Below are 13,164 nucleotides of genomic sequence, written 5' to 3'. Positions count from 1 at the left end.
TCGCGTTATCGAAAATCGAAGTATCCATTAACTCGAATCATAAATACGCAACCGTCTTCTCGAACTATCTCGAACAATCAAATCGTTGCCAAAACAAAAAATTCATCGAACTCCCATCTGCTTTCAGGAATGCCAACTGATCTGTGACAGCCAAAGTGACAGTTCTCGAGTTCAGTGATTTGATTCAGACGCATCGGAAAATGTAAATATTCAGTCTATTTTACTATGATTTTTCAATAATATCATTTACAGAATTCCGAGACAAAAAGTCTTGTTCTAATTAATGAAAAGTAGACGATTATTTGTTTACAGAATCTTGAGATCATTCTGAACTGCACCTATTAAAAATGAACATTTCTGAAGGATCAGGTTGCGGCGAACTGCAGCAGTTGGTACAAGAAGAAGAAGGTGAGGAGCCTCCGAGTCGTGGTGCAGAAGCAACACCGCCATCGACGCCTGCGAAATCTAATAGACAAAACAGAAATGAAAATCACAATATGAACACCTCGGTATGGAGTGTACCTGTTTTGTTTCTGAGAACAAAGATTACAAATTGTAAACATTTTTACCCGTAGCAACAAGTACTGTGGGAAAACAACACACAGATTTCACCAATAGTCAGTAAAACTAGTTCTGGCCATGCAACGACTAGCCAGGGATCTATGGCGTCGGGTAGAGCGACAAACACTAACCAGACAGCCAATCAATCGAGAATTCTATACCTAAATGAAAAAGAAAAGCAAAAACCTAATCGCCCAGAACCACCAAGGACAAACAGACAGCACAGAGGTAACACGCTGCGCTAGGACTTCACCGTTATAGAGCTGTTTGATTCATTTTGATTTGTTAATTTTTTTTTCTCTGTAGTTTGTCAATTAATTTTTCCCATTGGCATTTTACTTGCACACTTTGAGTTTAGTTATCTTATGATTTCTTTTATTTTATTAAGTAGGAAACTTTTCTTTTCATTTTCTATTAAATATGAAGCTGTCGCGCCATGCAGACACCATTGCTTTTTGTCAGAGGTACCAGATGTGAGGCATATGGAACAAGCGCTACTTCATTTGCTAGAAGATTTTCACAGTGGAAACCTCAGAGCCTTTGGTAAGATCTTCCTTCCACCTGTTGATGTATTGAAATCATAAAAATTGACAAACTACTATCGACAAAGGTAAGGACTGCAGCATGGAGCAGATGACTGAAATAAGAGAACAACAAGAACGCCTGGCTAGGCTCCATTTCGAATTGGGCCACAAGCAAGAAACTGGAACTGGAGTCAGTGGAGAACAATCAGGGATGAGACAGTCTAGTGCAAATATGCGCCACCTTCTTCATCGTCTTCAGCAGCTCAGCGTCTGCATAGAAAAATTACACAGCAAATAATTTATCGCACACCTCCACCAGCCCAATATTAGATCCAAGTTGAACGTAAAATAAGAACAATGTAAAATAAATATCATTAAAATGTTAAATAAAACCAGTTGTAATAAAACCCTTTTTACCAGTTTATCTTATTTCTGGTGATTGTTATCAGTCAAGATTGATGAGCGAAGTCGACGACCGGAAGTTACGCACCTTATTATAGGCAATCAAATGAACACATAATTTTAAAAAACCGTCAACAATGCTTTCGAGATGTCGATATTCGATTCACACGTTTTATTTAAAAACCGTAATCATCTTCACTTTTCATCTTCACATCAAAATGACAAGCTCGGGAAAACACCCAGTGGGTCTTTTCCAACAACCGACGACCTACAGACATGATTTTCATTGGCATGACCCGATCCGAAGAACTCCAGCGGGGGGATGTCGGAAGAAAAATTTACTAGTGGCACTAAAGAAAGACCCTCCCTGTCCGCTGCCAGAGACAGTGACAAGCTATGACACTCTTCAACAGTTGGATTACAAAACCAGGCTTCCATTCGACGCGATGTTGAGACCTAAGGAGATCATTGCCACTCATCCACAGAAACCGTTTTCCAAAAGGATAATAGGATCTGACGAAGGCTTGCCGGAGGCAATCAAGTAAAACACTTCAGTCACAGCTGTTCTCTGTCAATTCAGTTAATCATAAATCACGAGTTCAGAACAAGACCTCGGCTGTACGTGAGTCCAGGAATAAGTCTGGATAATGTAGAGAATCCAGATACTAGAAAGTTGATGCTCGATTTCACATATACAACAACATCAGGTCGAGCAGAAAAAGAAGTATGGTCGGGCTTCAAACCCAGAGTGCTCTTGCTTCCAGATACAGTCTTTGAAAAAAAAGTTGATCCGGTGAGACTGTAGTATGGAAAGATATTTGAGCTTTATTTAAAAAATTGTGTCGTTCCACAGCTAGCATTGCGGATTCAACTGATCCCGGATATTCCAGCAGGTTTTCAAGCCGCTGCTAGAAAGTGGGACAGTCTTCAAGAACGATGGTGTATCGACAAAACTCCACAATTCATCAAAAATCAAGAGGAACACACCAACGATTTGGGAGTGAAGGATACCATAAGTATGGAAGAAAAAGAAAAATTGCGGACCCTGCTGCGGGAAAATGAATTGAGATTGCCATACCTGCTAATGCCGTCAGGTTACGGAGGTTTCAGACCTCGTCTTGCCACTGGAGTGAAGTTGGCAAGCGAGGAACTGTCGCCTTACGATCCCAATCTCTCCGTCTCCAAAGCTGTCACAGCGTGAGTTTAGAATTTTGTGTTCAGTGCTAGCAGTGGTTTAATTGAAAATTCATTGTTGCAGGAGATACGCGGCTGCGGGATCGAGGCCCTAAATTGTGAGAGCAAAACAATGATCGAAGAAAGATTATTGGAACGATATTATATTACTCTTTATTTAGAATAAAAACTTTCGCCCTATCTACTGCAATCATTCAGTCTATCTTTAATAGGTATGTGTACTAATCATCCAGTGTAATCCACAGGGTCGTGCAAGGTCAGGATAAAAATATTAGATAAATATTACAGAATTAAGTAGCAAAGCACATCGATAACGCTCTTGCAGCTCGGGCTCTGACCTGGCTTTCCGTGTCCCTCAAAAGTTGCAGGAGTCGCTGGACGTCGTCCGTTGCTGGAGTATGTATCAGTCCAAGTATCAACGCAGACGTAGCCCTGATCGATGGGTTCTCCGATCTGGAATATCCCCGGCTAACTGCATTTCTGAAAAAAGGAGAATTTGTAATAACTACGAGATTATATAATCATGAGAAATGTCTAACCTGAGCTCTTCGATGCGCTGTGGAATTTCCTTGATCATGAGTAGTACGAGTTCTTTGAAAAAAGCTTCGATATCCACTTCTTTTTTGGGTTCAAGGTGAGTGCGAATCGTCGATGCTAGCGTTTCCGATTGCAACATGTCCGCAGAATCGTGAAGAGTTGCTCGTACGGCATCGGCGACATCAGGGTTGGGGTCTTCGAGTCTGATCAGAAGACAGGGGAGACAGCCCAGAAGATGACCCGATATCGATTCATATCCCGTATTCGACGTCCACTCCCAGGTTCGGGCTATCGCTCCGAGCGCGTTGATCGTGGCTAATCTCATCTCCCAGCTTTCCTTGTCAATGAAAGGCTTCAGAGCTAAGACGACACGTGGATTGGGTAGGCGCTGACTTCTTACAGAAAGGAGAACAGCCAGCCCACGTAGGCATTCGAGAGTCACTTCGTTTCCACCTTCTCCGCCGGTCGGAACCTCCAACTCTTCCAACAGAGAGTCTATGGAACTTTTGACGTACTCTCCGACCTGCGGCAATAATGAAATTCTGCTTTCTGACTATCTGCCATTTGAACAACAGTCCGAAACTTACCTGGTCAGTTTTTAGATTGGAAACTCTCGTCAATCCTACAATGGCCAATCTTCTAACCAGCGGGGAAGAGTCTGCCATGGCCTCGTGCAGCGTATTTAGAATTACTTCGAGCCAAACGTCGCCGCAACCAGGTCTACCGACTAATTCCGCGTAGAATGCTGCGGAGACAGCTCTCTGAGCTGGCAAAATACTCGTGGCCAGACCGCAGACCGATCTGGCAAGAGTTACAATCGTGTTTTCTTTATTAGAAATGCTTTTCACGACTGTTTGGACGGTCGAAATCAAACTGTCCTCCACTTTACACTCTGACTCGAAAATCTGGGAAAATATAAACGCACGCATGAAGCGAGTGAAAATTATTCTGGTAAAAATGTATGGAAACCAACTCACAGTTCCATTGGTCAAATTTTTGGATCCGTTAGGACTAGCGACCTCCAAAATCTGCATGAGAACAGTGTAAGCTTCATGATACGGATTGATTCTGTAGGTTTCTTTGTTCGGGACAAATCCGTACTTGGTTGTCCCAGTGACAACAGGAGCATTGACGTGAAGCCATGCTGCCATGCTGGCTAAAAGTGCGAAAAACAGTTCGGGCAGTCGCTGTGCTATGAGAGCATCAGAGTTTGGCGCATCAAAAAAGTGACCAAGCGCCATTACGCTGGATAAAGATGTGAAGGATGCCATGCAGTTTTTCTCTTGACAGCCACTTAACATGCTTTCGTCGAGCATTTTGTTGCTCGTCAAGTTCTGCAGGAGGATATCCAAGACCTAATAGATGAGAAAGAAAAAAAGAATATTAAAAATCATTCAGTTCGAACCGTGAAAAAAAAATCAATGAATTCAAAGGCTCACTTGAAGTCCGAGTTCATCGTTAGTTCCCAATTCTTTCCAACAAGTCTCGGTGTCTTTATTCAATGGCAATGGCTGGTTCAAAAGAGCTTCTACCACTTCATGTGGATGGTGAGTGACGAGAGTTTTTATAGCAGTAATTGCGCCTTTCTTACAACTGATATTTTCCATATGCTTAAGCTGCGCAAGAATTTCGGCTGTAATTGGAGGTGGAATTTTTAATAACCGGTAAAAGAGGGAAAATAATTCCTTTCTCGTTATTCGGAGCCATGTTATTCGTACCACTGAGATGAACAGCTGCATGTGCTAGGTCAGAACCTCTAACTTTGAAATGCTGAGTCAAAGAAATGCCTGCCGCTAGACCACCTTCGCCTCTATTATTCAAATTCATTATCAACCCCTCGGATAAACCTACGGCTTCTCCACCAGCAACTCTTTCGCTCGCCACAGTTGCCAGCATCTGTGAGAAGAGGAAATTTTAAGTTGAGACTCGTTTTGGGCCTTTCGCGGTTCGGCTCACCTTGACAGCCTCGTAAACAGCATTGAGATCTTCGTTTATAATGGCTTTTTTTATTTCACTCAAATCATGGTCTACGTTGTTATCGGGCAGAGTAGATCTGTGTTTGGCACTGATACTAAGAGTTACAGCAACGCAATCGAGCACGAGAGTTCTAAAGACTGGTTCAGGGTCACAACTTCTCGACAAAATGTTGCCGAGTAATTTTCCTATTTCTAGTTTACCTCCAGGGTACGTGTACTTGAGCAGATGGTGGTATGATCTGAAAAAATATTTCACTCACATTAAATAGTCATAATTTTTTTTCAGTCATTTCGAACCTGAGTGTTGAGCGCAGGGTGAGAAGTGCAGCTTTTCGTTCAAAGTATGAGCCTGACCGCATCCAGGGTAGAAGAGAATCGCTGAGCTCTGCAAGTGCATCGGCAGAGTCGGAAACCACTTCGCCGCACACCGTGCCTAGTCCGTCTAAAACGCGTTGTATTTCCGGTGGTAGAAGCAGCGAATTTATCTGGTACGAGACACCATAGTTTTTTGAAGTTAGCGGATGGCGACATATTTATTACTTAGGTAAAAAATTCATTGCTAACCTCTGAACTAGCTGCCAGCATTTTTTGAATCAACGTACTGAGCAGAACTTCGCGTTCATCCGGACTTAGAAGCGGGGGTAATCTTCTTTTTATGACAAAAATTGTGTCAAGGATTGAATTAGGAATTTTCAGAGGCTGAAAACGAACTAGCTTTGCACTTCGAAAGGATACATGAGCGAGATGACAGCTTTCAATATGTACGGGTACAACTGGAGAGGCTTGTGCCCTGAAGGTGTCTGAAGAAGTGCAAGAACCGAAGCTAAAGCAGGGCCTCTCATCCGAAAGCCAGAACTATCCGGTAATCTGCTTGAATGTGCAGCATTTCCTACCTGTAGAGAATTAAAAAACAGTAAAACCCATTAGAGTAAGCTAAAATTGTTTAATCGACGAGTACTAACCTGTTCGAGAGCAAGGAGCCCTGCTTCTTTAGTTTTTAATTCTTTGGCGTCATTGAGCTGCCTGATAATCCATGGGAGCACGTGCCCATCTAATGCAGAAAAAACGTCCATCGCATTGGATCTTCTAGCGATTTCTCCATAGCACTTGAGGAGGCCTGCTTTGGCAGCTTCCGCGGTCGCTGCAGCCTTCAAATCCTTCATTAGCCCTAATAGTTTGACAGGAACTTTTCTAGAGTCTTCAGTAGCACAAAATTCCTCCATCAGTTTGAGCACGGTATCTAAATCGTGTTTAGAACAGATTCCAACAGCTCGCGCGTAACTTTCGTCATCCGATTTTGTACGGGTCAAATCGACCAGTAAAGACATATGTGCAACATCTGTAGTTACCGCAGCAAGAAAGGGCGCAACTCCGGAACTTCCTGAAACCCTGCCTAATAAATCCTCCGATAATTCTTTGCTCCAACCACCGGTTTCCAGTTTTACACTTTCTTCAAGTAAATCAACTATTTCTTCTTCCCAGGGATCGGCGCTAGGACAAAGTTCGTCGATGTTATCTGGTTTATTTTGTAGTCGAAAAATAATGGCGTGTAATTTTTTCTCCCAAAGTCGCTCCAAGTTCGGTCCAATCAGCAGTGCACTGAACCTGAGGAATGTCAACACTGGGATATGATTTTGAACATCACTTAAAAGCTCTAAACACTTTCCGAGGATTACAGGGCCATGGAATTCTTTCTTCAAAGCCTCGCAGTGTTCGTCTCTAATTATTTTTGCAGCCATCGGAGTCAGTGCTCTCAACACAGAAATAACCTGAAAAAAAATAGCTTTGTGATCTTTGAACTCATATTTGTATCACATCAAGATATAGCTGGGTCGGGTTAGAAAAACTCACAGACGCAGAGCACGCAGGGTCCGTCAGAAAATTCAAGAGCAAAGGCCACAGCCAATTTTCCGCACCTGTCACGGTCGTGGCGAGGAGGTTCAGAGCCTCCTCGCAGGATTCACCATCTTCGTTTTCCGAACTGGAATGAATTACCTGTACCAAATAAAAATTCATATACCTAACGGTGTCACCCACTGAAATGCGATAAAAAGACAATTATGTCATCGGTTACCATAAACTTGACAAAGGATGCTCTTTGATCGGGAGATAAGAGTATCATGGATTTAGCAGCAATGGCTGCAATCGCTCCAACTAATTGGCGGGTGTTTCCTTCATTCAGAGATTCTTGGAGGCTCAAAGCGATCCGCAAAAGCGCCGAGCTATCCTGAGAATAAAAAGTAACTATTTTTCATTCACGATGGTCAGAATAAGATTTACGACTCTTCGCACCTCTGTTGGAAGCGTGTTGATCAAATGCCTGATAACCACCAGAGCCCTGGACCTTTGAATAGCCTGCGGGGATTTGAGCTGCTGCAAATATCTAAAAACAACGAATTCAAGGGCTCAACTACGCCAAGTTTTCGCACTTTGTTTTTCATTCGCAAATTTACTTACCGATCGAGCCCTTCCCCAGCATAAAGTGTGACCAGGGCATGGGCACATCTTAGTACTTCGTAGTGTGTCCAAACTGCTTCTCTAGAAGCATCGAAAGGCACTGCACAGACAAGATCGGACAAAGTCCCGTGTATATTTTCCATCAGGGGATGAAGCATGGCCCTTTCCTCTTCGGTAGCAGAAATCAGAAGTGTTGCTAAAACCCTGAGATGTAAAGAACAGTAGATAAACGATTCGTAAAATAACCATAATCTTCACAAATTTTACCTAGTTGCAGCCAATCGCAGGGTGGTTTTCTTGCACATGCTTAAAAGTATAGGCACGAGCTTCAAAATTCGTTTTCCATCTGAATCCGGAGGCAGAAGCATTGATAGCGGACCAATGGCGTTGACAATGGCTTCAGTTGTCTCGAGATCACGACTCATCGGCAGCCAGGTATGTGTAAGGATATCATACGCTACATGCATTTCGACTTCAAACATTTCTTTACTGATTGTCGGATCGTAAGCTTCGCTCATGTTTGTCAAATACTCGTTAATTGCTTCGCAGAATCTTCCAATAGCTGTAAAATAGTTTAGTAGAATTTGAAACAGAGTTTGAAGGGATAAAATTTTGGACCACATGATTAACTTACTGTAACAGAATGCCTGCTTGAGAGTATCGTCTTTCGTCGTTCCCAGCATCGGCAGAATCACGCTCATGCTTACTTTTATGAATGGCACAACTCCAAATGCATTCCCAGCAGCTAGCATTCCCAAAGTACGGATCACCCATGGGTATGGCGTGACCCCTGGTTCCAGTCTACGATGATGAAAAAAAATGTTAGCTGACTTGACGGAAAGCTGAGATTTTTTTATGTTCACTTTTACCTCGTTAGTACCGCAGCTGTGGCTTTTGAACAATGAGTTCTGCCAAGAGCGACTAGAAGATCGCAAGCCTGTTTATTTGCTTCTCCAGATAATTCCGCTATAGCCAATTTGGCAACCAAAATCGCCAAGTCGACGTCCAAGGGTGGCCCTGGGTCTCGGCAAACTTCTTCCATGAGTTTCAATATCGTAATTAAATGAGGGGTTGGAATCTTAACGGAAAAAATTCAAATCAGTTGTAATTCTTCTGCTTCTCTTCTTGCTAAGAGTATTCCACATCCACCTTACTTTGGGATGTAGTTCCAGGTAATAGAGAGAGGTGTGAACGACAACAGGTGGATTCAGCTTAGAAATATCACGGATAGCTTCAAATATAGCCTGCCTGACATCGCCGCACTTGTCATCCAGGGCATCGAGCATCGCTGCAACAACGCCTGAAAGAGTGGGCGGATAGATTTAGCAGAAGGATTTGAAAGCATCAGAATTTAGGAAGAGATATAGTGGAATTCCAATTACCTGGGAGTTCAGAAACGTCCGTTGAATCTTTTTCTTTCATCTTTGTGAGATTTTTTCGTTTTTTCTTTAAGACGAAATCACTCAACGTTGGGTAGTAATATCGAATCGCAGTATAAGCGACAAATTAAATAACTGTCGATTACATCCCGTTTTATAATGCGTCGTAATAATTGATGGACTGAAGTCAATAATATCCCATCGTCATTCTCCCTGACTAAACGTTTGCTCTGGCTCAAGATTACTTATCGGTGTTGTCCCCAACAATCACAATTCCACCGAAGTAATAATATTGGTTACATTATAACTGAAACGTTATCAAAAATTTTTGTTATTTCACTTTGTTGAATGAAAAGTCAGGTTAAGATAATAATTATTTATCGCTGACAAATAGGTATGACAGTTGTCAACTATCAACTGCTGTAACTGCAACGAAAGTGCCCCCTGCAGCCGATCCGATCAACTAGTTTTGCCGCAAACGACGCGCTCATAAATTTCAAATTCTCAAGATAAAAATTCATTGGGATAACGATCAAAGTTTATTTGGTATAAAAGAATGCATTATTTAACAACGTGTTTAAAGACTATAATATAGGTATTTATAACACAGCGAACACTTTGCATTACTATCGATGACATTTTTCTGCTACGCAGCTCAAGTGGAGAATGATGAAATGTACTCTGTAATGATCACATCTGGGTTGCTGATAGAACTGTCCATTTTACCAGGGCCTGAAAAATAAACAGATCAAATATAGACATCATGATTTGAAAATACTGTAATAGTAAAAAAGACATTCTGCTATTACCCATAGGCTGGGGCAGGCTGAGACCACGCAGGTTCGTACTCGACATGTACAGGTTTTTCGACGATTCTTTCAACGTAGACTGGTTTTTCCACATATTCAACATACTTCACCGGAGGAGGTGGAGGCGATAAGTAAACATGGTGTACCTCAGGTGCGGTGTGATATCCAGCTTTGTACCTGATGAAGATGTTAATGAGATGTATTTCCAAAAGAAAACTAATTGATCTTCGATGATTTTCAGAATTATAATTCCTCGTTATAGTACCCTTTAGCAATTCCAAGACCGAATCCTAGCAGTCCAGCCCCGAGAATTTTCTTCTTAAGGAATAGAGTACGCTTTTCTCTGACCAGTCCAGCGCTGTTATCTTCTTGAGAGAGTTCTCCAAGTGCTGGAGCTGGAAGACCCTGAAGATCGACTTGGCGATCAACAAGCTTCTCCGCTGCTATGGCCAGGCAGCCGCAGATGGCGAGGAGGACAAACGAGGAGAAGAAATGCATCTGATGATGACAAAGAACACCAAATTAGTGAAATTAGTGTCATCGTTGTTTGATAACGAACATTAACGGAGCCCTATCTACAGTAAAGCGTACCTCTTGTGTTTTTTTGAAGTCGTTACAACGATGTGTGACAAACTACTGTGCTAAAAAATCAGAATTTCAGCATATTTATACATCGATCCCTCCTATAAACTGTAACTGTCGTAGGCATATAAAATGAAGACATCGGTACCATATTGTTACAATTAAATTGATCGATTCTAAATTCAAAACGCGGCTTCAATGCCTTGTATTCCAGAGTGTACGTAGCTACGCACGTAATACGTGGACGATAAGCGCATTCATTTCGAATAATTGCGTAATGTTAAGAATTGTACAATTTTAATACCCTTCGTTCATCACCTGACGGCGAACGAATCGCACGCAATTCACATACAAAATTATTGCTAATGACACACGTGCGCCAGTCAACGTAACTTCAACTCTCTGTACGCATAATTATTATTTAACACTGCTCAGCATGAAGTGACACTCTTACCATAACTTTCTTTTCATTTTTCAACCTCGGGAAAGGAGGGGAGGAATTCTATAGCGAACAAGTCAAAAGTCTACCAAGAATTTTCATTACTTTATCAATTTTTATTGAACTTTATGCAAAAATTATGTTGGCTGAGAAAATGACATGTGGATTATGTTACATTGAGCAATCTGCATGGAATGACTGGACGCTGACGAGTCAGAGTCGTTGAATTTATTCTCCTTCTTCAAAATCATCACCAAGAGCTGCCGGTTGAAAGAACCAAATGGAACAAAAAAGAAAATGAAGAGACATTATTTAAGGTTCAAGGACCAGAGTTTGGATAAATTCCTTTAAAATCGTCGTACCTGTAATCTCCACCGTATCCTCCATAGTGAGAATTCCAGCCTGAAGAATAATAGGAGGGCTGACTGTGATAGCCATGATGTCCCCCATATCCTCCATAGCCACCTCCGTAGCCACTGTCATATCCTCCGTAGCTACTGCCATATCCTCCGTGCCCGTAACCACCTCCGTATCCCCCATGGTATCCCCCATGGTATCCCCCATAGCTACTTCCGTATCCTCCATGACCTCCGTAGCCTCCGTATCCTCCATGACCTCCGTAGCCTCCGTAGCCTCCATAGCCTCCGTAGCCTCCGTAGCCTCCGTACCTGAGAAAGGACATAATAATTCTTTAGATGTCAACAAATTCAAGTTTATGAAAAATCACAGATTGAGTCACCGCTCACAGGTAATAAATGATGAAGTTGCAGATGGCAATGAAGTGATTATAACGGGAATTTCAACATAGATGATCAGATGCTACATTACTAGAAGTTTGAAATTGGTGAGAGAAAGACGAAAATTGCAAAAGTGCCTAACTGGGAGTGGATCGAGTGCTGGTTAAAAATGTTCAAGGTGTCTAGGTCTAATAACGGTTTGATAATTTTTTTTTACTTGAATGCTTTTGCCTTGTAGAGCCCAGCACCTAGGAGTCCAGCACCAAGAACTTTGGCACCGATCAATTTAGCACCAAGGATTCCACCACCGATCAATGCACCCTTGGCAAGAAGGCCTCGCTTGGAGCGTACAGCTTCATCATCCAAAGATTCTCCATCCTGAACTGTGGTAGCTGGCTCATCCAGGAGCTTTTCAGACTGCGATTCAGTCTCCACGTCTTCCACAGGGACTCCTGCGACTAAGGCAAAGGCCAGAAAAACCGACGCCAAAACAACATAGGGAAGATGCATCTGCAAAGAGTAAGAAAAATCGAGAATAAGAAAAATCAATAAAAAAACGGTCTCCATATCGTTGATCGCTCTTTTCCTATAATGACAATTAATTGGGTGATGAAATACGGTTGCAGATGAGAAACGGAATTTTTTAGTTACTGACCCGTCCATGGCTTTACATTTCATAATGGTCACGCCTCCGGTGGGCTTTCGCAATGATCAGTTACAATTTTCGCTCGATTTCGTTCCCAGTGGCCCTACTCGATCAGAATTTTAACCGAATTATTGCACGCACGTCGTCATCGTGTCGTACCCATACGCGTTCCCCGCGTTGCACACGTTTGATACACCACAAGATTCGAAAGTGAAAATGAACTATTACGAAATATTGCCGCCTTCAACGAGCGGTAGTTTAAAGATATACATATGTACCCATAGTCGCGCAAGCGCGCCGAACACATGTAGGAAAGTTGCCAAATTTTCAAATTATTTTTTCTAACCACATAAACATTAACTGAAGATTCACAAACAGCACGTCGAGAAGGAAAATCGAAGTTCATCTTCACTAACCCCAGGGTATTTTGACCGGCCTTGCAGATTGGGTAATTTATTCTTTCTTTTATCGTAAGTCTGCTTGTCTAAAGTACAACTGATGTAAACTATATTCATCACAGAGACGACAGCGGAGAAAAATCTTTGAAAAGAGATATGATTTCAGACTTTTACCCACCTTGATGTATAACCCTACGCTTGTTACTGGATAATATCGGTGGTTCAGTGGAACGGAAGACTTTTATACTTCCATGGTAGGTGTCGAAGAGAATATTTCTCCTACTACTCTTCTCAGCCTCTCCATCAGGGATGAACTGGACCCATATGTGTAAATCAAACATGTTTGTGTTGCAGAGAAGAGTAAAGACAAGATATATTAGAGAGACGAAAGAGTGGGATGGAGACTCAGAAGGATCTTTTGATCATTGCTTCAGTATTTCTGCCAATCGTCAGAATCGGTCATTCCTTTCAATGTCATAGTTATCCGGCTCTCCACACCCGCTTCTTAATAACCACCTAGACA

At 42.2% G+C, this 13,164-nt stretch overlaps 5 protein-coding genes across 10 annotated transcripts; 2 read left to right on the top strand and 3 right to left on the bottom strand.

Moving 5' to 3' along the window:
* The first annotated feature begins 53 nt into the window (after window positions 1-53).
* LOC105686646 (coiled-coil domain-containing protein 28B) lies at window positions 54-1,492 on the top strand. Of its 4 annotated transcripts, none has more exons than XM_020852560.2 (5): window positions 54-202; window positions 295-509; window positions 576-789; window positions 1,024-1,104; window positions 1,172-1,492. In XM_020852560.2, the coding sequence occupies exons 2-5, from the start codon at window positions 348-350 to the stop codon at window positions 1,381-1,383; spliced, it is 669 nt and encodes a 222-aa protein (XP_020708219.1). In that variant the 5' UTR covers window positions 54-202; window positions 295-347; the 3' UTR covers window positions 1,384-1,492. The 4 variants fall into 4 exon arrangements, with proteins under 4 accessions (XP_020708219.1, XP_012257090.1, XP_012257091.1 ...); XM_012401667.3 differs by having other exon boundaries at window positions 55-202; window positions 988-1,104; XM_012401668.3 differs by having other exon boundaries at window positions 61-202; window positions 313-509; window positions 988-1,104.
* A 132-nt stretch (window positions 1,493-1,624) lies between these two features.
* Window positions 1,625-2,861, top strand: LOC105686141. Its single transcript, XM_012400763.3, has 4 exons — window positions 1,625-2,028; window positions 2,091-2,280; window positions 2,341-2,684; window positions 2,746-2,861. Exons 1-4 carry the CDS (start codon window positions 1,625-1,627, stop codon window positions 2,774-2,776), a joined length of 969 nt encoding a protein of 322 aa, XP_012256186.2. The 3' UTR covers window positions 2,777-2,861.
* Window positions 2,809-9,444, bottom strand: LOC105686645 (maestro heat-like repeat-containing protein family member 1). Of its 2 annotated transcripts, XM_012401666.3 has the most exons (20): window positions 9,034-9,444; window positions 8,806-8,951; window positions 8,521-8,729; window positions 8,286-8,452; window positions 7,919-8,213; window positions 7,652-7,855; window positions 7,487-7,577; window positions 7,269-7,421; window positions 7,046-7,189; window positions 6,157-6,963; window positions 5,930-6,087; window positions 5,759-5,843; window positions 5,492-5,679; window positions 5,175-5,433; window positions 4,937-5,114; window positions 4,658-4,851; window positions 4,196-4,573; window positions 3,806-4,123; window positions 3,221-3,741; window positions 2,809-3,161 (listed from the first exon to the last, which is right to left on the bottom strand). In XM_012401666.3, exons 1-20 carry the CDS (start codon window positions 9,071-9,073, stop codon window positions 2,972-2,974), a joined length of 4,725 nt encoding a protein of 1,574 aa, XP_012257089.2. In that variant the 5' UTR covers window positions 9,074-9,444; the 3' UTR covers window positions 2,809-2,971. The 2 variants fall into 2 exon arrangements, with proteins under 2 accessions (XP_012257089.2, XP_048515831.1); XM_048659874.1 differs by lacking the exon at window positions 8,806-8,951.
* A 102-nt stretch (window positions 9,445-9,546) lies between these two features.
* Window positions 9,547-10,577, bottom strand: LOC105686297. The gene is made up of 4 exons (XM_012400946.3): window positions 10,431-10,577; window positions 10,105-10,337; window positions 9,840-10,016; window positions 9,547-9,762 (listed from the first exon to the last, which is right to left on the bottom strand). The coding sequence occupies exons 2-4, from the start codon at window positions 10,335-10,337 to the stop codon at window positions 9,753-9,755; spliced, it is 420 nt and encodes a 139-aa protein (XP_012256369.2). The 5' UTR covers window positions 10,431-10,577; the 3' UTR covers window positions 9,547-9,752.
* A 378-nt stretch (window positions 10,578-10,955) lies between these two features.
* Window positions 10,956-13,011, bottom strand: LOC105686264 (keratin-associated protein 19-2-like). Of its 2 annotated transcripts, none has more exons than XM_012400919.3 (4): window positions 12,820-13,011; window positions 11,815-12,107; window positions 11,223-11,528; window positions 10,956-11,120 (listed from the first exon to the last, which is right to left on the bottom strand). In XM_012400919.3, the coding sequence occupies exons 2-4, from the start codon at window positions 12,105-12,107 to the stop codon at window positions 11,111-11,113; spliced, it is 609 nt and encodes a 202-aa protein (XP_012256342.2). In that variant the 5' UTR covers window positions 12,820-13,011; the 3' UTR covers window positions 10,956-11,110. The 2 variants fall into 2 exon arrangements, with proteins under 2 accessions (XP_012256342.2, XP_020708139.2); XM_020852480.2 differs by lacking the exon at window positions 12,820-13,011 and adding an exon at window positions 12,253-12,394.
* Between the last annotated feature and the right edge of the window lie 153 nt (window positions 13,012-13,164).

Source organism: Athalia rosae, chromosome 8 (genome assembly GCF_917208135.1).
Source record: "Athalia rosae chromosome 8, iyAthRosa1.1, whole genome shotgun sequence".
Classification (NCBI taxonomy): domain Eukaryota; kingdom Metazoa; phylum Arthropoda; class Insecta; order Hymenoptera; family Athaliidae; genus Athalia; species Athalia rosae.
The sequence above is the reverse complement of the archived record's forward strand: the minus strand, read 5'-3'. Positions and strand labels throughout refer to the sequence as shown.